The sequence below is a fragment of the Haliotis cracherodii genome, unplaced genomic scaffold, assembly GCF_022045235.1.
Source record: "Haliotis cracherodii isolate W230 unplaced genomic scaffold, xgHalCrac1.p SCAF_4, whole genome shotgun sequence".
NCBI lineage: Eukaryota > Metazoa > Mollusca > Gastropoda > Lepetellida > Haliotidae > Haliotis > Haliotis cracherodii.
This window is the reverse complement of record NW_027266297.1, coordinates 10,744,341-10,767,851: the sequence shown is the minus strand read 5'-3', so window position 1 is coordinate 10,767,851 and position 23,511 is coordinate 10,744,341. Positions and strand designations below refer to the sequence as shown.

Sequence of the window (23,511 nt, the reverse complement as noted above, 5' to 3'; positions counted from 1 at the left end):
GTGAGTAATGTGGGTGATGATGGAGGAGTGATGATTTGAGTTATGATGGAGGAGTGATGATGTTGGTGATGATGGAGGAGTGATGATGTGGGTGATGATATGAGTGGTGATGGAGGAGTGATGATGTTGGTGATGATGTGAGTGATTATGTGAGTGATGATGGACGAGTGATGATGTGAGTAATGTAAGTGATGATGTGAGTAATGTGGGTGATGATGTGAGTGATGATGAAGGAGTGATGATTTGAGTTATGATGGAGGAGTGATGATGTGGGTGATCATGGAGGAGTGATGATTTGAGTTATGATGGAGGAGTGATGATGTGGGTGATGATGTGGGTGATGATGTGAGTGCTGATTGAGGAGTAATGATGTGAGTGATGATGTGAGTGATTACGGAGGAGTGATGATGTGAGTGACAATGGAGGAGTGATAATGTGGGTGATGATGTAGGAGTGATGATATGAGAGATGATGTGAGTGATGTAAATGCTGATGTGAGTGAGGATGGAGGAGTGATGATGTGAGTAATGTGAGTGATGATGTGGGTGATGATGTGAGTGATGATGGAGGAGTGATGATGTGAGTAATGTGAGTGATGATGGAGGAGTGATGATGTGAGTAATGTGAGTGATGATGGAGGAGTGATGATGTGAGTAATGTAAGTGATGATGTGAGTAATGTGGGTGATGATGGAGGAGTGATGATTTGAGTTATGATGGAGGAATGATGATGTGGGTGATGATGGAGGAGTGATGATGTGAGTAATGTAAGTGATGATGTGGGTGATGATGTGAGTGATGATGGAGGAGTGATGATGTGAGTAATGTAAGTGATGATGTGAGTAATGTGGGTGATGATGGAGGAGTGATGATTTGAGTTATGATGGAGGAGTGATGATGTTGGTGATGATGGAGGAGTGATGATGTGGGTGATGATATGAGTGGTGATGGAGGAGTGATGATGTTGGTGATGATGTGAGTGATTATGTGAGTGATGATGGACGAGTGATGATGTGAGTAATGTAAGTGATGATGTGAGTAATGTGGGTGATGATGTGAGTGATGATGAAGGAGTGATGATTTGAGTTATGATGGAGGAGTGATGATGTGGGTGATCATGGAGGAGTGATGATTTGAGTTATGATGGAGGAGTGATGATGTGGGTGATGATGTGGGTGATGATGTGAGTGCTGATTGAGGAGTAATGATGTGAGTGATGATGTGAGTGATTACGGAGGAGTGATGATGTGAGTGACAATGGAGGAGTGATAATGTGGGTGATGATGTAGGAGTGATGATGAGAGTGATGATGTGAGTGATGTGAATGCTGATGTGAGTGATGATGGAGGAGTGATGATGTGAGTGATGATGGAGCAGTGATTATATGGACTGATAAGTCTTCTTACCTGTGTACCTTAATGTACAAGATTAAATGCAGCTCAAGCAAATTCACATACACTAAAACCTTAAACTTTATATATATTCAGTGTTAACATTATCATAGTTACATTTGCTTGAGTATATATTCAAGTGTGGTTTATCTGATTAGTCCTAAGGGGCAGTGGGATAGCCTAGTGGGTAAACCGTTAACTCATCATGCCTAAGGACCAGGTTCAAATTTCCACAGTGATGCAATGCGTGAAACATTTTTTCTGGTGTGATATTGATATAAATATTGTTGGAATAGTGCTAAAAGTGCTGTAAAATCCAACTCACTCACTGATTATTCCTAATTTGACTTCACCTCAAGTGATCATGCTGACAAGGGTCAGTATTTACTGTATGGAGCATGGATAATGTATGTAATGATTGACATAATATCAGTTGATGATGGGAGGGGCACTAATAACATTGATTATTAATAATGATAATACGATTAATTATGTTGCCAATATTTGTTTTGCTATTTGATGTTGATCTCAAAACATATAGCTTTATAGAGTTCAGCGATTTATCTAGACCTGCTGAGAGGCCGACATTTGGCAGCAAATGTCAGTCAAAATTCTCTGATGGGAATATGTTAATATAGTTCTAACTGATGTGATGGCTTGAATGCATGAAGTGACTTGTATTACGCTGATACCGAAACCAATAAAAAGGAATCTACTTTGATGCTATATTTTACTTTAGTTCATTGATGGCAATATTAGGACACAATGTTAAAATACCTCTTTTAGAAAACTTGAAGAAAATCCCACATTTTCCCATTTTGACTGCCAAAGGGCACTTAATTTGGAATTCTAGATATACCCTTGGGGTTACATATACCACACAACTATAGAGGTAATCAGACTGTCTCCGTGGTCTGGTGAGTGAGTGAGTGAGTTGGGTTTAATGCCGCTTTTAACATTATTCCAGTTATATCACAGCATGTCAGCTTAATGTGTGAGGAAAGCCCGAAGTGATGCAGGTCTCAGACGTTTACCACTTTGGTGAAACCCACGAGCACGGGTTCTAGTGGTAGAGCATCTGCTTAGAGAAGAAGGTGGGGGGTTTGTTCCCTGCCCGCGTCATACCTAAAGGTGTTAAAAAATGGTACTTGTTGTTACCCTGCCTGGTGCTTGGCATTAAGGGCTAAAAGAAGGACTGGTCAGTTTGGAGTCAGTATACTGAGTAAACTTTGTCATGGTGTCTCAGTGGGCTCGCGCGGCATTAGTCCAGACTAGTACAAGCAGTCACGCACACACACACACATGCACGCATGCACCCACACACGCACCAACACAACCACACACACATGCTTGCACATTGCTATAATAGTTCAATAATCTTGAAGGCGATCAGAGATTTGATTCTCTTTAAATCTACACTTGACATATTATGACAATCAGTTTTATGTGTCAAGGAAAAATAAAAGTATCTCAAAAGTGGGACTGTATATGAATTATTTTGAGAATGGATTAAAAACGGCATAGGTTTATGAAACATACATAAGCCACAGGGATATGGTAACAATAATGTGAAAACTTTGGACAATTGATCCTGTACAATGGGAGTATATCGGACTGCTTGCATGAGTGTGCAATTGAAACCAACCACAGATTGAATCCTAATCACTTTCAACCACACTGTGTGATAGAGACTTGTCAGCTGTTCATGGGCAATTTGACTGTAGTGCCATGCTTTGGTCCAGTGGCTTCAAGTGTTATTGCTTTGCTTAAATTTCCTTGGAATCGTTTTCACATTTGATTTTCAAGAGTTTTATCAAGTATCCATAGCAATTTATGTTTTATTTAAATAACAAACAAACCTGGTCTTGTAGTCATGACACTTTGCCATTAGCTGTTCATGTTTAGATAGTGCCATGGGTGGCCCAGTTGTCTAAGGCGACACAATTTGCTGTTCAGAGTTGCGTCTTTCGGTAATGCCAGAAATCTATGAGCAAGGTTTCAAATCCCGGTTTGCCCTGATTATAATTCTAGGTTTGTTGGCGCTATACACATGCTCATGGGTTTCACCAAAGTGGAAATTTTCTGAGACCTGCATCACTTCAGGCTTTCCTCCCACATTAAGCTGACATGCAGTGATATAACTGGATTACCATTCAATGCGGTGTTAAACCAAACTCACTCACTCACTCACTCCCAAGTTCAGGCAAATTCTCTCTGATTTGTATGGCTTCATCATTTTGATAACTTTATTAAAAAAATAAGAGAACCAAATCGAACCAAATTTATTTACTTTGAGAGTCCTTACTTCTGTTTCAAGGCTAAATATCTCAGTTGCATGTAAAGTAGTCTTGAGTCCCCCTAATTAAAAGAGTCTTGTATTGTTGATACAAAAGACAAAAAAATATCTGTCGCAGACTGAATCCTTGGCTTGTGGCGTCTCCCAATGTCTGCAGCAAAGCTGTATAAATCTCATTGTGACCTTTGCAAGGGTTTCCTGAATGAACCTATCTAAAGGTTTGGCTCCAAGTTAGCAGATGCCAAGAACCTGTTTAATGCCATACGCAACCATTCATGTTATATCTGAATGGAGACATATTTTTTCGCCCCTCCATGTTTGAATGCGATTCTGTTAGCAGAGACAGGACGGAAATCACCCTTTTAAAATGGATACAATGTTTGTTGATTTTAGACTCTCGGCAAAAGCTCTTCAGCTGATGCTATCTTAACTTCAATCAGCCTTTGGGGGACAGGGAAGTGGTTTGGCATTATATTTGGAGTTAAAATGCTTACTTTTGTCTCATCTTGTGGGGAAATGAGGCTGCTGATTGAGGTGTTGAGTAGCCAATGAGAAATAAAGGATTTAGGGAAATTTAAACATTGGGGGAAAATTGCATGTTGGGAAGCCTTTTGTCATTATCATGCCAGGAAGTACTTCCACACTTGTGAACTTCCAAACATGAAAACATTTACCTCATTTTATTTTAAACACTTTTGAAGTACCGTATTCGACGTAATAAGCGCCCACGACAATATATTTACTAATATATTGGCTAGTGAACAACCCCAATTGGCACCCCTACCGATTGATCAATGTACACAGGACCTATTTATTTGTAAATAATACGCACTCGTGTGTAATATGCACCCTCAATTATGGGTATTTAAATTCTGGAACATATATCAGTCGTATACAAACATTTCAGGCTGTCAGCATAAACCACGAAATTTATCTTTTCACCAAAATGATATTCTAATAAGAGCCTCCTATTTCTAATTTTGAGAGCGCCCTGGGCGCTTATTACGTCGAATACGGTAAATGGGATATTTTGCTGTTGGCATACAATTGCGCCCTGCCAGCAAATTGCTTTGCTTCTCTGTAGATTCCCTGCCCATGACAACATTTATTTATTTTATTTTTTATTGTGGCACTCATGTTATATGTTGGTTATAAATAGAAATGGGCGCACGGGTGGCCCAGTCGTCTAAGGTGCTGTGATTCGCTGTGCAGAGTTGCCTCCCTTGGGCACGCCAGAAACCTATGATTGTGGGTTTGAATCCCGGTTCGCCCCGATTATGTTGCCAGGTTTGCCAGCACCATACTGCCTGTTGGTTTCCCCGAAGTGGTAAACGTCTAAGACCTGCATCACTTCGGGCTTTCCTCCCACATTAAGCTGACACGCCGTGATATAACTGGAATAATGTTAAAAGCGGAGTTAAACCCAACTCACTCACTCACTATAAATAGAAACTGATGCTCATTAAGTCACACCTGCTCACACTTGTTTTTGTTTGAATTATATGACGGCGGTCTGTAAATAATCGTCCTTGACCAGGCAATCCAGAGATTGACATCATGAGCACCAATCCACACAATTTGGATACGATGATATACATCAAGCAAGTCAGTGAGCCTGACCACCCAATCCTGTTAATCGCCACCTTTTGCGGCACATATGGGCTGCTGAAGACCTATTCAGGTTCGATTCCCCACATGGGTAACATTTAAGCTTATTTCTGGGTCCCTGCTGGGATACTGCTAAAAGCAGTGTAAAGCAAAACTCACTCGCTCACTCTCTCACGCTCTCATTTCAAAGGGGGGTAATTCTTTTCTTTTAATCATTCTTATAATTGGCAGTTATTCTGTATAAGTTTGAGTAAATATGAATGAAATTAATATTTGAAAAGATTTAGATTTGGTGAATGTTTATTAAAATTATCTGAAAAGTAAAAAAGGAATATATGTTATGTTAATATACGTGTTATGTGATATATTTTTGTAAAAAGACAGAACGAGTCTATCCTTTAAATCATTCATGATTGAAATCCCCAGTTTGTTTGTATGCTTGTCGGTATGAGACAGACAGACATTGTCTTTTCTCTCAGTGAAAGGTTATCCACAAACAACGGCCATTCCCTGATTTGTCATAGAGGTGTGGAAACTCAACATGACTCACGGAACATGGTCAGAATGGGGACTTTAATATTGAAACCATCTGTAAAGCATTTAAAGATCAGATTCTTTGTTAAGATTTGGTACATGGTTTCATATGTCCCTCATTAGTCATGAAATAAAATAAGGCACATTGTTCATTTCTTAAGGGAAAGACCAACTGCTGAACAGTCCGTTAATTACAAATATCACGAATATCATACACACATGCTAATGATGAAGGGAGTTTCTAAATGTGTTACATAATGCCAACAATCTCCTCAGAATCACCTGAAGTGTTGGTTTCAAGAACTAACAGCAAGCAGCAACTGACAGGTGATCTATCAGATGTACATTTCAACACGTACATTTCGGGATGTACATTTCAAGGAGTACTCCCAACCTGCTCTTGACATGTCGACAATTCTTGGTCCTGCACATGCACCTCAGAAAGACTATTTGCGTCTTGTAAGAACATTGAAGCATGTTCCGTGTCTTCGTTTTTGCTTTTCTTGCATCTTTGGTTCGCCATGAAGGTTGTAGTGGTTTTCAGTTTTCTTAATTACAGTAATGTGCAATATTGAACATGTCCAAGAATTTGGATAAAATACTTTTTATAAATAAACGGTTTTCTTTAACTTTCAAATTTATCATTTCCAGTTGGCCGAGAAAGGTGCTGATCCTTTTGAAATTATGAATTGGCACAGACTAGTCCGAGGTCACATGTTCATATTTTGGCATAATTCACAATTTACCGTCAAATGTGGTTATGCCCTAGCTCTCCTGGGTTATCTCCCTTCATCAAAGCTATTGTATGGTATTATGAGAAGTTGTGTTGTACACAATTCTCACAAAGAATTCCTTCATTCTGAATAGATGCTCTGGATCTTTGGAGATTTAATAACATGTCTTACTGGGTTGTTGAGATAAGCTAGTCACAAATTTGAAAAAAATCTGTAGATATTGACTCAGTTGGTCCTGATGGTAATACCACATGTCCCTAGGCTTGTGTTATTATTTTTTTTCTCATTGCTCGCCAACCATATTTTTCACTGCTAGACTAACATTTATTGTTTGTTTATTTCTGACAAGTTGAACCTACTTGATGACAACCTAATTCAATGTATAGAGTTATGTCCCTTGAGTGTAACAGGATCTTCTGATGGTATGCCAGATGTGCCCTAGTTATGATTCTGGTTAGTCAGCTACATACTCATGCTAGTGGGTTTCACCAACGTATGAGACTTGCATCTCTTTAAGCTTTCCTCCCACTTTAAGCTGACATGCTGTGAAATAACGAAAATTCCGTTCAGAGTGGTCATAAACCTTACTCGCTCACTCGATTATCTCTTAAATATTGTACATATCATAGTTAAATCTTTCCTACTTTCTGGCGCAAATGATAAAAAAAATGTAACAAAAACATGTGAACATCAAATAAAACTGTCGGTATGGTCAAAATATGACCAAAATACTGAAAAGCAGATAATTTTTGGCATGACAAACGGCCATTTTTTCGATTGCAGTTGCCATCTTTATTTTGAAACAGTAGGTGTTGAAATGTAGTTCACCAAAAGTAGTGTGTTTGACAATTGGAACGCATGTGTTAATATTTATGCTGGAATGAAAGAGTTCCGTAATGGGGTATCCGTTGTGCATGTCGAAACAGTGCTTAATAACTCTCCTGCTGCATAAACAGGTGCTTGTAATAAACTGTATGTTGCCGGGGTGAGACATCCTGCCTATTTGTATTGTTAGACAATGGGATGTTAGTGGGTACAACATACCTTTAACTTGACAATAGGAAGCCCAGTATTTTAGTATTTTTTGGGGCTGAGTAGCCAAATTCGAATTTACAACGGTTGGGGATTTGTTGTGGCATAAAAAAAGTAGATGAGTTTTGAAAAAATATATTTGAAGGGACATTATTGACATCATGAGTTAGAGCTCGCTAGTTTGGGACCTCTCACGTTTCGGACTGATATGTGTGTAACATTTAACTAGGTTCGAGAAAAAAAAGAATATTTTCACTCGTCATAAACTAGCAGCTATGTCTAACCCTGAAGAATAGGATATTGCTATTTTATTAACTATAAAAAATATTTGAATCATATTTCTGATACATTTCATTTTGTTTGTAATGAATAGAACAAATTGTTGTATGATTTTGGAAAAGGTTAATTTTCCAATATATGTAGGCATAATAATGAAATGAAAAATCTCTTGTATGGGTAAAAGTGGTTATGAGATAAATAATTATTATGTAGATATGACAAAAATAAAAAAGTGTTTGTATTCATGAAAGTATGACTTCAAACTTTCATATCACATCCTGGTACTTTCATCGTTTAATTTTGCCTCAGTTGATTGAAATCTATTCAGAGCAGAGAGCACTTATGTTTATATTCGCTTCATCATTTGAAAACTATTTTTGAACATGTTTAAAAATGAACGTGGCAAAAAAGCTAATACCCATTTAAACTGATACAAAATATTGCTTTATCATCTAAACACTATTTTCTGATAAGAAGAATGACAGATGGGGAAACACGAACACAAGCATTAACAGAACACAAGCATTAACAACACAAGCATTAACAGAACACAAGCATTAACAGAACACAAGCATTAACAGAACACAAGCATTAACAGAACACAAGCATTAACATCGACTTGTTTCAAGGGAGAGCTGCAGTGGTGACTCCCATGCACTGGCAGACGTTCTCTTATCACAGATGAAGCTTGCCCTCAGTGTGGTCTGACAGACAACAGGGAGTATGTCTAGGTGGCTTGTGTTCACTGGAGGAACATTTGATGATTCAACTGATGGTATCATAATAATTGAGTTTTAGAATTTGTTTTCTGTAAGGGCAATAGTTTATATATTTTGCTCTCTGGAATTTGAAGGAGTGTTAAAATTTGGGATTTTAAAAGATGAATATTTGTTTTTTATAGTCTACAATGCTTTTATTTACTTCAGTGAAATTGGAGATTTATAATGCGAAAATGTGTCAGATTTCTTTCGGTGTTTAAATGTTTTTTTGGTATTTTGTGGCATATGGATATATTTGTATTCTTTACGGTGGTTCTTTAATTCAGATAATTATTTCAGATTTAGTGCTTAAATAAGAAACTATTAAATTGAAAATTGATGCATAGTTTGTGTTTTCTTACTTCTGCATCAAAAGCAGTAATGCTTTGAATGGTAGTCTGTGATGTGTTTGGGGAATTATTTCATTACTTAATTAAGAGTTTATGTTACTTGAGAAATTGAACATTATTTCTGCTGTCATAATCATGATTGAAGCGCCGGAATCTTTTCAGTTCTTTAAGTTGTAGGGATATACCTCGCCTGGTAACAGCATCTGTGATGAGGCAGTCACTTCTTCATTCATGTTTGTGTGTTTGGCAATGGCTGTGATTGGCTGCTTTGAATATGAGGTCTGTGTGTTATGGCGGATTTTATGAGTCCCTCTGGGGTTGATATGAAATGTGAAGTTATCTTCTGTTGATAAAGGTCATTGGTAATTAGGTAACCACAGTGTGACGTCTGGGGAACAGGTTTTTGATGTTAAGGCTTCACCTCTGGAGATGAGTGTGTGATTCTTGCGAGACATTACGTTTTGGGGAAGATATCAGTAGGGGTCAATCATCCACACCTGTCTGTTTACCAGTACTTCAGTGTAGCACCTACCCTTGCTCTTCCCATCCTCAACCTCAAAGCCACCTCCAGTTTAATGAAACTTCTTAATTGACAACAGGTGTACAAAATATTAAGTCTGAAGAAATGCCTTACCCAGTTCCATTCTCTTATTCTTAACCAGTCCCAATCCCAGTCCCAATCCTAATCCCAGGCCAAATCCATGGCCAGATCAAAAACACAGAGCCACAACTCAATCCTAATCCTACACCTGCACCCAGAACCAACACCCACACCCAGAACCTACACCCGCATCAAGATCCCACACCCACACCCAGAACCCACACCCACACCCACACCCACACCCAGAACCCACACCCACACCCAGAACCCACACCCACACCCAGAACCTACACCCGCATCCAGGACCCACACCCACACCCAGAACCCACACCCGCATCCAGATCCCACACCCTCATCCAGAACCCACACCCACACCCACACCCAGACCCCACACCCACACCCAGAACCCACACCCGCATCCAGATCCCACACCCGCATCCAGATCCCACACCCTCATCCAGAACCCACACCCACACCCACACCCACACCCACACCCAGATCCCACACCCGCATCCAGATCCCACGCCCACATCCAGAACCCACACCCACACCCAGAACCCACACCCACACCCAGATCCCACACCCGCATCCAGATCCCACACCCACACCCAGAACCCACACCTGCACCCAGAACCAACACCCACTCCCAGAACCTACACCTGCACCCAGAACCCACACTCAGAGCCATTCCCCCACCCAGAACCCACAACCGCAGCAAGAACCCACACCCACACCCGCACCCGCACCCAGAACCCACATCCACATCCAGATCCCTCACCCACAGCCAGAACCCACACCCGCATCCAGATCCCACACCCACACCCAGAACCCACACCTGCATCCAGATCCCACACCCGCATCCAGAACCTACACCCACACCCAGAACCTACACCCACACACAGATCCCACACCAGCACCCAGATCCCACACCCGCATCCAGATCCCACAACAGAATCCACACCCTCTTCCAGATCCCACACCCGCATCAAGAACCTACACCCACACCCAGAACCTACACTCACACCCAGAACCCACACCCACCACACAGATCCCACACCCACACACAGATCCCACACCCGCACCCAGATCCCACACCCGCATCCAGATCCCACAACAGAACCCACACCTGCGCCCAGAAACAACACCAACACCCAGAACCAACACCCACTCCCAGAGCCCACACCTACACCCAGAACCCACACCAACTCCCAGAACCCACACCCACACCCAGAACCCATTCCCCCACCCAGAACGCACACCAGCTCAAAGAGCCCACACCTGCATCCAGAGCCCACACCCGCACCCAGAACCCACACCCACTCCCAGAAACCACACCCACATCCAGAACCCACACCTGCATCCAGAACCCACACCCACATCCAGAACCCACACCCGCACCCAGAACCCACACCCACACCCAGAACCCAATATCTCAAATATCCAACCATCGAAATAAATGCCACAATCCAGCAAAATGTGGTTCTATGATCACACACAAGCCCCCTTATCTTGTATCACAGACCTCCTCACAAACAAATGCATTCAGAAGTTACTTTCAACAACTATCACAATAACAGGAAAGAAAGTGGAAGAATCTTGTAGTGTAAGTCTAAAGGCCGACTCAGTATCATGTACCATCTGACAGGACTGGCGACAGTAAAAGCTGGACCTGGCACAAACCTGAACTACAAACGTACAAATGCTGGGAAGGCAGTGGAAGTTGAATGGGTGTAGATGTGTTTTTATCTCTACACAAACACGGAGGCACCAGCAGAGTCTGGTGATACGGGACAAGTTGTGGAAACTGCACTCTGTGTTTGTGGTGGAGTTTTCTCCAAGACTTACTCCTCCCAGTTCCATTCACAACACACACCAGAGGGGGGTGAGTTCAGGCCAGGGCGGACAGAGGATGCCATTGAAGGAATTGCTCCCTGTTTCACTTTGGTAGTACAATGTGAGGTCGTAAACACAGGATTTTTTTTATGGATCAATCAAAGTCAAATATTCTTCATCTGAGAAGGTGACCTGGGACAGGGCCAAATGATACGAGAATCAGGGCAGTTCAGGGCATAATGTAACCCAAGTCTGAAGTTTATTCTTATTTATCGGCTTTGTATAAAAGAAAGAATAATAGTGGTGATATTTGTTATGGTGATGATGTTAATGATAGCCATATTGATGATGATGATGAATTTATTCTTATTTATCGGCTTTGTATAACAGTAGGAATAATAGTGGTGATATTTATTATGGTGATGATGTTAATGATAGCCATATTGGTGATGGTGATGATGATGATGATACACTGAAATATGATACAGTAACATATTCAGACAATCATGTTGGAAATTACAACTCAAAAAAAAAAATTAAAAATCATAACATAATTTGACTATCCAATAATGTTCCAAACACTGCCAGCAAAGGGCATTGAATAATTATACCCCCGACAAAATGTCGGGGGTATATAGTTATACCAAGATTCTGTCCGTCCGTCCGTCCGTCCTTCCGTCCGTCTGTCCATGAACTTTGTCCTCGTGATTTCTCTTAAACTATTCAGTGGATTTATCTCAAACTTAGTACATATAATCTGTGTCATATGGAGTGGTGCAGTCAAAAGAAAAAAAATGGTTTTTTTAATTTTCCATTTTTTTATGAATTTTTCAAACCCTAATGTCCATCCGAACACTTTGTCCGCGCGATTTCTCTTAAACTATTCAGTGGATTCATCTCAAACTTAGTACATATAATCTGTGTCATATAGAGGGGTGCAGTCAAAAGAAAATTATTTTTTTATTAATTTTCTATTTTTTTATTAATTTTTCAAACCCTAAGGCTAACCCTATCCTAGCTATTTAATTTGTAACTACTGACACACTAGGCGGGTCGGGGGTATTAGTGAGCCACGCTCACTTTTGCACTTGTTAATATACTGTTTTCCAAGCCAAGAAACAACATGTCCAGATGTCTGCATTATACATATGCATACTGTCAGAACATGACCCTATCAATTGCCTGACCAGGACTAGCCCAGGACTTCTGGCCATGATGCTGGCCAATCTAACAGTTGAACTGTTGTGACATTAATGCTGACTGTTCCCTCACAACCAAACATTTAACTCATCCATAAAGGCAGGTAGGGGGTATGTTGGACAAAGAGTGGCCACTGGTCATCTATCCTTGCCCGTGGCTGTTCCTGCCAGACTGACCACCTCCTCAGGGCTGTAATTATTCCTGTTTATGACCAGCCCCATTAACTGACCAATTAGTGTAACTGCCTGTCTGCAGACATGTTTTGTTCCTGGAACAGTTGTGGCTCTGGTTATTTGTTTTATCTGTAGATGGAGATATTGCTTGTGATGGCTTGTTTAGCGCAGGTGGAACTTTATTTGTGTTGATTTGTAAACTTTGGACAAAGAAGGGTTCGGGTTACACATGATGTTGATTCTTAGGACCAACACTTAGTCTCTGAAAATAAATAATTTTAATAGAAACAAGCAACTACATTTAAACTGAAAATGAGCCTAAGTGAGATGGGAGAATCTGTGGAAAATCTAGACTTGCTTATTTAGGGTTATAGCATTACAATAAGGGAAATAATATGGTTCAGGGACTGACATTAAGGTGCTGTCTGTCTGATGAGTTTGGCATTATGGTAGCGAGAATAGCTGGATCCCAGCAATCTATGCTTGTCGTACAAGATGACTTCAGGAGTCAGGAGTTCCAGGCTAGGCAACTTGGTTGACTGTGTGTCATTGTACCCGAAGACATGGGACGTTGCTCATGACATCAATCACATGTTTGTGGGGATCCTTTTCAATTTATGTGTAGTTGCTTATTTTTATCAACATTATGTTTTTTCAGAGACTAAACATTAGTCCATATAATGAAAACACATGTGCTAGTGCATTCCAAAGTCTTGAAAAATCAGCTTGAAATTATCATGTTCAGCGTCTCTGAGGACCCAAGGAATCTGACAATAATGATGCTGTTAAGTTAACGTTGCTCCACTTCTTGCTGTTCATTAGTTGTCGTGTTTTAGTTCCTTTTCGTGGCACAGCTGAATAATGGTAAGATGGAATTGTTTATGCACCTGTCTTGAAGGCCAGGAGGAATTCGCTTCCGTGATAGCATGGATATTTACACACCAATATAACAGACTCCGCAATATAATGATGTTTGCATCATCTCGGCACAGTTACACACCTGCAATTTCAGTGTAATATGTATCTGTTCGCCTGTTTCTAATTGATTATTTGGATAGGCAGGTCTTCCCATTGTTCCTGGCTTTGACTGTCAAGCACACGTGGCTTGTGGAAACACACTCAGGTTTCACTATTCGGACTTTGTCATGTTTACAACCATAATAATAAACAGGAGTGTCCAGACTAAACTTTCCCTGCTGACCAGGGTGTTTATGCAGGGGACATTCAACCTGCCATTACTGGCCGTCCCTCACTGGTCCGCTGTTTTTGTTCAGTCCGTGGATGAAAGCGGGCTGGGGGCTGATGGGTAGAAGTGGTGACAGTGCAGTATGGTAAATGCAGCTGGATAGGGAATAGGGTTGGAATAATTCATGCTAATCCCATCCCATCATGGCATCCTTTAACTGCTTTTGTAACACTCAAACTCCTCTGTACCATCGACCCGGGTTTGATTCCCAACATGGGTACAATGTGTGAAGACCATTTCTGGTGACCCCTGCCTTGATATTGCTGGAATGTTGCTAAAAGCGTCGTAAAACCATACTTACTCACTCACTGTATTATCTATCAATACCTACCTGTTACACATGCAGACAACCCATGAAGATCCAGGTTAGAATAGGTCTTCAGCAACCCATGCTTACCGTAAAATGTGGCTGTGCTGGTCGTAAGAGGTGACTAACAGGATCAGGTGGTCAGGCTCTCTGACTTGGTTGATGCATGGCTTTGTATCCCAATTACGTAGATCAATGCTCATGATGTCAATCATTGGATTCTCTGGTCCTGACTCGGATATTTACAGAAAGCCGTCATATTGCTGAGTGCGGCATGCGACTCGATTGTTTACAGACTTCCGTCATATAGCTGGATATTGCTCAATGCGGCGTTGAACAACAAACAAAAAACAAAAACATCTAGACCCTCCTCAAACCCATCCCCACACCCATGTCCCACAAATCATACCCATGCCTACACCAACATCCAACGCCTACACCAACATCCCATGCCTACACCAACATCCCACGCCTACACCAGCATCCCACGCCTACACCAACATCCCATGCCTACACCAACATCCCACGCCTACACCAACATCCCATGCCTACACCAACATCCCACGCCTACACTAACATCCAACGCCTACACCAACATCCCATGCCTACACCAACATCCAACACTCACACCCCATCAGTATCCTGCACCCCATTCACTCACTCACTCTCAGCTCCTCACCCTCCTCATCAGACATTGGACATTGTTACACACATTAAATGTGACTGTCTGTACCCCGACTGTTGCCCACCACACACCACACACCACACACCACACACCTCACCCCTCAAATGTAAATGGTGCATCCACCCCTCAACCCCAGCACCTCATTCCTTTTCCACTAGAAAACCACATTGTTGTCTGAGGCTGCCGTTTGTTGTGCAGTTTTGCATTCCCTAGGTATGCCAGAAATCTGGTTTGACCTGATTGTATATAGGTTTGTCAGCATCGTACAAGTGCTTGTGGGTTTTTTGTAACCGAACTATTTTTCAAGCCGAAGTTACTCATAACCACAACACTAAACACTGCACTGTAATTCCATCCCAACCCTACATGTCACACTCCCAGTACCCCACAGTACAGACAACCAGAATACCCTCATCCTCTATCATGACAGTTCTACCCCCACCCCTACACTGTCCCAACCCCAGCAGTCATTTACTTAATACCACCACCCTCATCTTCCATACCCACTTCCATCCCCCCACCCACCCTACATGTCACAGCCCCAGCACACTCCCAGTACCCCACAGTACAGACAACCAGAATACCCTCATCCTCTATCATGACAGTTCTACCCCCACCCCTACACTGTCCCAACCCCAGGACTCATTTACTTAATACCACCACCCCCATCTTCCATACCCACTTCCACCCCGTTCACCATCTCCCCTATACTGGCACAACCCATCACATCCCCAGAATACACCACCAGAATCCTCACCCCCCATCATGCTCCATTTCCATGCCTGTTCCATCCCCACCCACACCCAGAAACTCACCCAAACATGTTCATCAACACTGTCCCCATCCCTCCACCATCCCCCACTACAGCCATTACCTCCCCCTCCCCCTGTCCCAGCTGTGCTCCGCCATGCTGTCGCGTGTGCCGTGACCGCCCCTCCCTCCCACAGACCTGTGCCAGCCAACCTCTCTCTGCCGGCACACTCCACCAGCCCTGCAGCCTGCCGAGCCACAAGTCGACTATCTCTCCATACCACCACTCCTGCTTTTTACTGCGCGCAATCCTGGCTGTTAGGACTTGACTGTGAGCAACAGTTGGGAAAACATTGGACTCTGCTGACACCCTTGAAAGAATCTGTGCCCTCAGTTGGAAATATGAACTCATCCCTCAAAAAATTGAACTCCCTCAGATTTGATTTTTGTGAAGAATCTTCAAAGTGACACTTAGAATCTGGAACCCACTCTAGCAAAGATCTGAAGCTTAGATGAAGTTACAGAACAATATTGTCAAGGATCTTACGCAGAAGGAAAGCCGTTTTGACAGCAGTGATGTGAGAAACGGTTAAAACTGGATAATATTTTTGGAACCTTTTACTCGGAACATACCTACAAACTGAAGCGCGTTACCTTTGCCGGGTTTATGGGACAAAAAAACGGAGTTTCCACAGATGTAATGAAATGTTTGTGCGGAGGAGATAATTTATTGATGTCTCTGTCTGCCTTTCCCGCCTTTTTCAAACACACCAGGATATCTGTGGAACTGATCTCTTCAAGTTGAATTAGATTCCAGTATCAGTCAATGATATCAGGATCAGATTGGTGTCAGAGGGAGAAGTGATGTTACAGCAAGTCAGGGGGGATAATTCTAGCCAGTTAACCTCATGATAGGGCTTGCGTGACATCAGTTCGGGCAGGTGATCCAGCTTGGTAAACGTTCTCATTGCATGTGCAAACCAGGATCTTTGCCAGGCGTTTTTACCAGGAACTTTGCCAAGCATTTTCTACAAGACTTGTCCTTTGATGATGGAACTGATAGTGGCCATTGCTATTTAGCAAAGACTGTTTTGGATGTGAATCTTTTTGAATGATGTGTTTATGTTGATGTGAACTGTTGAAGAACTTGGATTCTACCATTTTTATGTCATGATGGATTTGACAAAAACATTTGTTTTCTTCTTTTTCATGTCAACAGTACCAGAGCAAGGAAGGTAAGCTTTTTTGTTTATTTGATTGTTTCAGTTTAATGGTTTGCTAATGAATGTTACTATTTTGTCAAGGTAAGGAGTGTGTTAAATATTGTTATGCTTAAGATGTAAATCAACAAAAGTAACAATGTTTCTGTAATCACAGTTAAGTTTCATAATTGATGACAAATGGTTTTATCCGTTTTCAACATCATAGATGTTATTGCCAACTTTAATCCATTTGAGAGGATTCAGAGTTAAGACATAAAATAACTATCATCCAAATATACTTTCTGTGTTAGAACCTCCTGTTTCTAAAACATCTTTACAATTTTGTCTTTTACATGTAATGTCACAAATATCAATTTGAGGAAGTGTCAACATTTAGTTTTACATGTATGAAAATCTGTATAAGTATCCATGGTTGGGGCACCTGTGTGTCTTTTCCAGCCCTGATTAGTGACACAAACTTTTTCACAGCTTGATAGCAATCTAATTTATCACAGTTAATGCTTTCAAGACAAATGTGCATAATAAGTATCATGATATACACACATTTGTGTTATTTCCGACCTTGATGAGTGATATTTGAGCACGATGTTAACCTATGTACAAACTCTCTTCACAGTTGGTAGAAAACTAGTTGACCATAGTTAAATACCGGTACATTCAAGACATGTTATCTGAGATATCAGCAAATGTGTTGCATAATTAACTTTGATGAAAGCCTTCAGACCAGCCCCTGTTGTTAATCTTCTTGATGTTTACGACTTTTATCAATTAGTTCTTACGTTATCTTTATTGGACTGTCAATATCAATATTTGTGGACACTCCGATTTCTTTTCAAGTCCAGTGTTTATGCAAAGATGGACATCAGAACGGACAGATTATGGCTGTAAATTCCCATGCAGCATGGCACATGACCACTTTTAGCAGGTGCTTGATTGACGAGGATGGGCTTATTGCCTCCTAAAGTTTATTGCATGCAGGATCATTCTGTTTGTAATGGTGTCACACTTTATTTTAGGAGAGGCTGTTTAATAATGTTTATGACATTTCATACTTAAAATATGTGTGCCCCTCATCTGTCTTGATAGCTTTTGTAATTTATTTCAACATTTGTCATATAATTAATTAGAACATGTGTTTTAGAAAATTCTGATATGGTGCATGGTGTTTATGACATTAATTTAACATTAATTCAGTGAAACATATATCATTTGAATTTGTGCCATTGATAAGAAAAAAGCTTGTTAATGAAAGTCAGTTGCGTGTGTACTGATAACCTGAAAGCCCAACTTGGATTCCTGATGGAACCGACAACACACCCACTGAAATAGAAAGTCATAACCAAGCGATCGCCCCTTATGTCAGAAAATGCCATCAAGCCAAGCACTCAAGAACAAAGCAGGGATATCTCCCACATTACACCATGAAAGCTATCGGACTGTAGTCAAAGACACCTTCCCCATTTCTGGTACATTCTGACAAATTTGCCCCCAACGCCAACATACATTCATCCCGCATCAGCGACACCATCAGAGTGCTTTATGGTATAAGCTTGAAGTCTGATGTATCCTAGAGCCTGACTCTTCAGTTCTTGGTGTTAGTAAACAGCAGCCGAGCTGGTTTTGATCTGGCCAGCTTCCACTCTGTGTGTCTTTAATGTTGAGACCGCCTCCGTGGTCTAGTGGTAGAGCGTCCGCCCGGAGAGCAGAAGGTCCGGGGTTCGATCCCTGGCTGTGTCATAACAAAAGACGTTAAAAGATGGTACTTGTTGTTACCCTGTCTGGCGCTCGGCTAAAACAAGGACTGGTCAGCTCAGAGTCAGTATACTGTGTCTGAGTGGGGTATTCATGTTAAACTGTGGCATGGTATTTCAGTAAGCTAGCACTATAAATCAGTCCAGACTAGTACAAGCAGCCACACAAACACACACACATGCATGCACGTTGCTATATAAGTGCAATAATCTTGGACGCAATGGTAAACCCCATTTCACCTCACCTCACCTTTAATGTTGAAGTAGAATGACCAAGCAATGTACCACGCTACATCATTGCATCTGCTTCAGTTGTTGCCTGAGAGAATGGGGATCAGTTTGTCAGCATAACCTGTTGAAACTCACACTCTCTCCACTCTCAGCTTTGGATGTCAAGGAAGTGAAATGTGCAAGGTTATGTTGGTTGGTAATTATCTGTCAGATATGAAATGTACATGCTATTACAAGGTTATGGTGACATGCAGCTAATCACCTAGATCTGAAGTTAGCATCCTATGTAGGCGCTTGAAATGGCATGTAATTAGCTCTGGCAGATGAGAAGTGATATGGAGCAAAACAACCCCTTATTTTTGTCGGGAGAAATTACATTTATTTTTAAGAAAATAAGGTCCCGTGCTGAGATTTGTTTTTATAAAAAGTCAATGATGAAGAAGTAGAAGGGTGATTATTTTGACAACTGCATAAATGTTTGTTATAACAGAAATACATTTTAACACAGTAGCATCAATATCATTTTCATATCCACATCTTTGTACTTTGAAGGATACTTCAGAACCAGTTTTACATATTGTGTTAGAAAAAGTGTTCTATAACCATTTGTTTCATAGTTTAGTGAGTGAGTGAGTGAATATGGTTTTACGCCACTTTTAGCAATATTCCAGCAATATCACGCCGAGGGAACACCAGAAATGGGCTTCACACATTGTACCCATGTCGGGAATCGAACCCGGATCTTCGGCGTGATGAGCGAACGCTTTAACCACTAGGCTACCCGACCGCCCCGTTCATAGTGTAAGATAGATGTCATCCCAAATCAGTAAACTGATTATCTTATATTCCAAATTTAAAAATATTTGATGCATTTAGTATTTAATCTAATTCGACATTATGTTATATTCCATCGCTGGGGGATGTTTTTGTTAGTATCTGTCAGAGGGGAATACAAATTCTATTCATTAAATTCCAAAACCTCTTTCAAATCGTTCATCAATTTAAACCCATGTCTCAATTAGCCGGAAGTGGCTCTGAGTCATTCCACAAAGTAGCCACTTTGTCAGCCGGTCCCAGATGGCGCTCATTTCACCAACAATTTTCAGCCAGTGATGAAAATTTTGTGTTCAATGCAATGTTTTCTCATGGGTTTCTTCTACAGCCCAGGCTGCTGCTTCTGGGACCTGGGATGGGCCCTGGGACAAGGCTAGTTGTGGACAGATGCTAACAGATGCATCAATAAGTTGGAGTCCTCAATCATCTGGTTTACCTATTAAAATATTTTCGTTTGACAGTCTTTGAAGTATTCAGACATGAAGACTGCAGAAAATTTGATATTATGGAACAAGTTTATTGAAATGTGTTGTTACGGGGAAAGAATGATACACCATCAAAGAAGGCCTTCAATAGATGTTTATTTTCCCCAAGCATAAAAATATTTCATCACCTGTTCGTCAATCGCAGCTTAGTGCAAATTCAAATTTAAACATTTTTTTAAGCGATAAAAAACGTCAGGCATTAAGAATTAAGGAAGTGAATCAGCTTATGTGATATTGTCTTGTATAATAAGACTGATAGTTGGTTTATGCTTGCCCCCTCCTTAATGAAGATAATGTCAGCTATTACACTACAGTATTTGTCATATGAGGCTTGTCTCTGGTGTAATTTGGAGTCCCATCCTATACGTGACTTCTGAAAGAGATCATAGTTGCAGAAGCAGCTTTATTCATTATTCCATTTTCCAATCCACAGTAATTCCATAAGCTTATTTCCTTACAAGGTGTGTTGACCCTTTGAAATTGTTATTTAGATATGAGAATATTATAACCCACCCTCCGTTAACGTGTTTTACATCCAGGTGTACGGGCTGTATGGCTGGCTTGGTTGATGTATGTCATTGATCCCAAATGCGTGGATCGATGCTCATGATGTCAATCACTGGATTGTCTGGTCCAGACTCAATTGTTAACAGTCTGCCGCCATATAGCTGGAATATTGCTGAGTGGGGCATTAAACAACAAACCAACCAACCAGAGAACCGTTAATTCACTTGTTTTATTTATTTTAAGTTTTTCTTGTTCCTGTTACAAGGTAAAAAAAGGGTAAAAGCTACTGGTAGTTGGGAAAAAATCAAGCATCATGGCTATACCATATATAAGGTCCAGTTAAAGAACCAAGTCATTCAAAACACTCCCACATCTTACACTGATGGAATCACCTTGTCCACTGTAGGACAGTCCACCTTTAATTGATAAGTATGTAAACTAACATCAGTAGCCAAACATTGCGAGACAGCCGACACTCAAAGCCACAGATCAGTTAAATACTCTCTGCATGATGCCGAACCTTTAACTGCTCCTGCTTGTAAAACAACATCAGTAGTCACAACACTATTAGGTGTCCAACATAGGCAGTTCCCCTGCCAGAGTGTAGAACAGGCAGTCTGCTTATATTGGAGCGGTGCCATTGTGTGTAAGTTCTTCGCGTAAATACTTTTACATAAGCGTTGAGTCGCTGTGAGATTTCTCAATGAAAACATAATGGATTGTTTACTAATACTAGTAACTGTCTGAGCTCTTCGTCAGCTGATGTGGTAAGGTTGCAGTCAAGGAGTTTAGAACGTAGCAAGTCTTTCTCGATGCACTAGGTGAGATGGATACTTGTGTGATGGTATATTGTGAAGTTGTTTCAAGACTGTTGTGTTAGACTGATGGTTATGTTTAGGCTGTGGTTTGTACAGTGTGATACATTGCTAGAATGTTTGGTAGCTGTAAATCCAAGTAATGGTCTGGTGATTGTGATTAAAAAAAAAAGTGCATTGAATGTACACTAAATGTGGTTAAAAAAAACCAAGTGCATTGAATGTACACTAGATATGTCACTATGGATGTTAAAAAAGGTGTGCTTCAGAAAATGTGTAAATATATATATTTTTTATGGGGTCGAAAATGTCCCTAGAATTCCATCGTTAGAGTCAGCTGAAGTGAGGATCTGGTGGTCACAGTGAATGATTTGGGTGACTATGTGTCACATCCCAATGATTTGGACGTATGCTCATGCTATCAACCACTGGTTTGTCTGGGTCAAACAGGATTATTTACAGGTCACTGTGATTGTGCTTTGATTGTACTGACTGGCATAAAAACATTCGTTCACTCAATCACTCATATGATTTATACATGTTTGACCCATGTGTGATGGATTATTTCCACGTCTCATACTGGGTATCTTTGTAGGAATTGAGTGAGTATGGTTTTACACAGCTTTTAGCAATATTCCACCACTTCATGGCGGGGGACACCATACATGAGCTTGACATGAATCAAACCTGGGCCTTTGGCGTGATGAGCGAGCGCTTCAACCATGAGGCTACCTCACCGCCCCCTCTTTGTATGAAGACAAGATGAATTAACATTGACAAAATGTAATGAAATTAATGCTGGGTTAGTCATGGATAATCATTTGGACCTAAACAAATTTAAATATGTGATTAACAGTGGTTCAGACAGTTCACACCAAATAGGTAACTTAGGGCTGTCTGGGTTCGTGTAGATTTAAACCCACGTGTAAGGATTGACAGCTACAATATTAGCCATCAATGGAATGTGTTATGTGCAGTGTTCACACACATAATTTTCACCATCGCTGTGTTTAGACAAGTGACCCTTACAGTGGGTTCGGCATGGGAAATATGTACTGGGTAATACCATATTTGACATAGTAGCCACGCATAATGCAAAAAAAGTTCAATGATGAATGTTTATCAAAGATATATATATTCCATATTTTAGAACAAATGCAACCTGTTAGGTATAGGTTTAAGAATGTAGGTCCCATCAACCTATGATTGTTCGTACAAGGCGACAAAATGGTCAGACTCGGTGACTTGGTTGATTGTCATTGTATCCCAAGTGTGTGGAATGATGTTCATGATATCAATCACTGGATTGTCCGGCCCATATTCTATTATTCACAGGCTGCCATAAGATAAAAAAATCTGACCTTGATGCAATAAATATGGTACAACTGATACAGTTAACTAACTCGGTTAATGTCCGTCCATCATGATCGGGAATTAACACTGTAATGAATATGTATATGCAGAGACTGCCTGACACATATTATGACACAGCTATCACTTAGGCTCATTCCCGTAATGACCACACGCCCCACATCATGTCTCTATAATATATGCCTCTACACGTCTGAATAATTACTTAGAGAGAGTCAGTCCATGTCTCTCATCTTCATACGAGTGTGTATGAAAGATAATGTGAAATTCGCCTGCATATTCTTAGATACAACGTGACATGAATCTTTATTAATACTGATCTATGTATTCACACATTTGAAAATTGTAATGAAATATGAAATATCTATATCTAATTTCTAATAATTTGCAATCAAGTTGTTATGCAGTATCATGCCTTTTGAGTTATTAAAGTCAAGTAAATTTTCATAATAATTAATGTTTCCATTAGGGCTGGGACGAATCCAAATTTACTACCCGGGTACCCACCCCCCTGTTAC

At 40.8% G+C, this 23,511-nt stretch overlaps 1 protein-coding gene across 1 annotated transcript in view; it reads left to right on the top strand.

Moving 5' to 3' along the window:
• Window positions 1-23,511, top strand: part of LOC139478327 (tyrosine-protein kinase transmembrane receptor Ror2-like) — a 105,554-nt gene that overhangs the window by 55,701 nt on the left and 26,342 nt on the right. Inside the window, exon 5 of the mRNA XM_071260751.1 lies at window positions 16,996-17,011. Within this exon, the coding sequence (XP_071116852.1) occupies window positions 16,996-17,011 (16 nt within the window). The remainder of the gene's footprint in view (window positions 1-16,995; window positions 17,012-23,511) is intronic.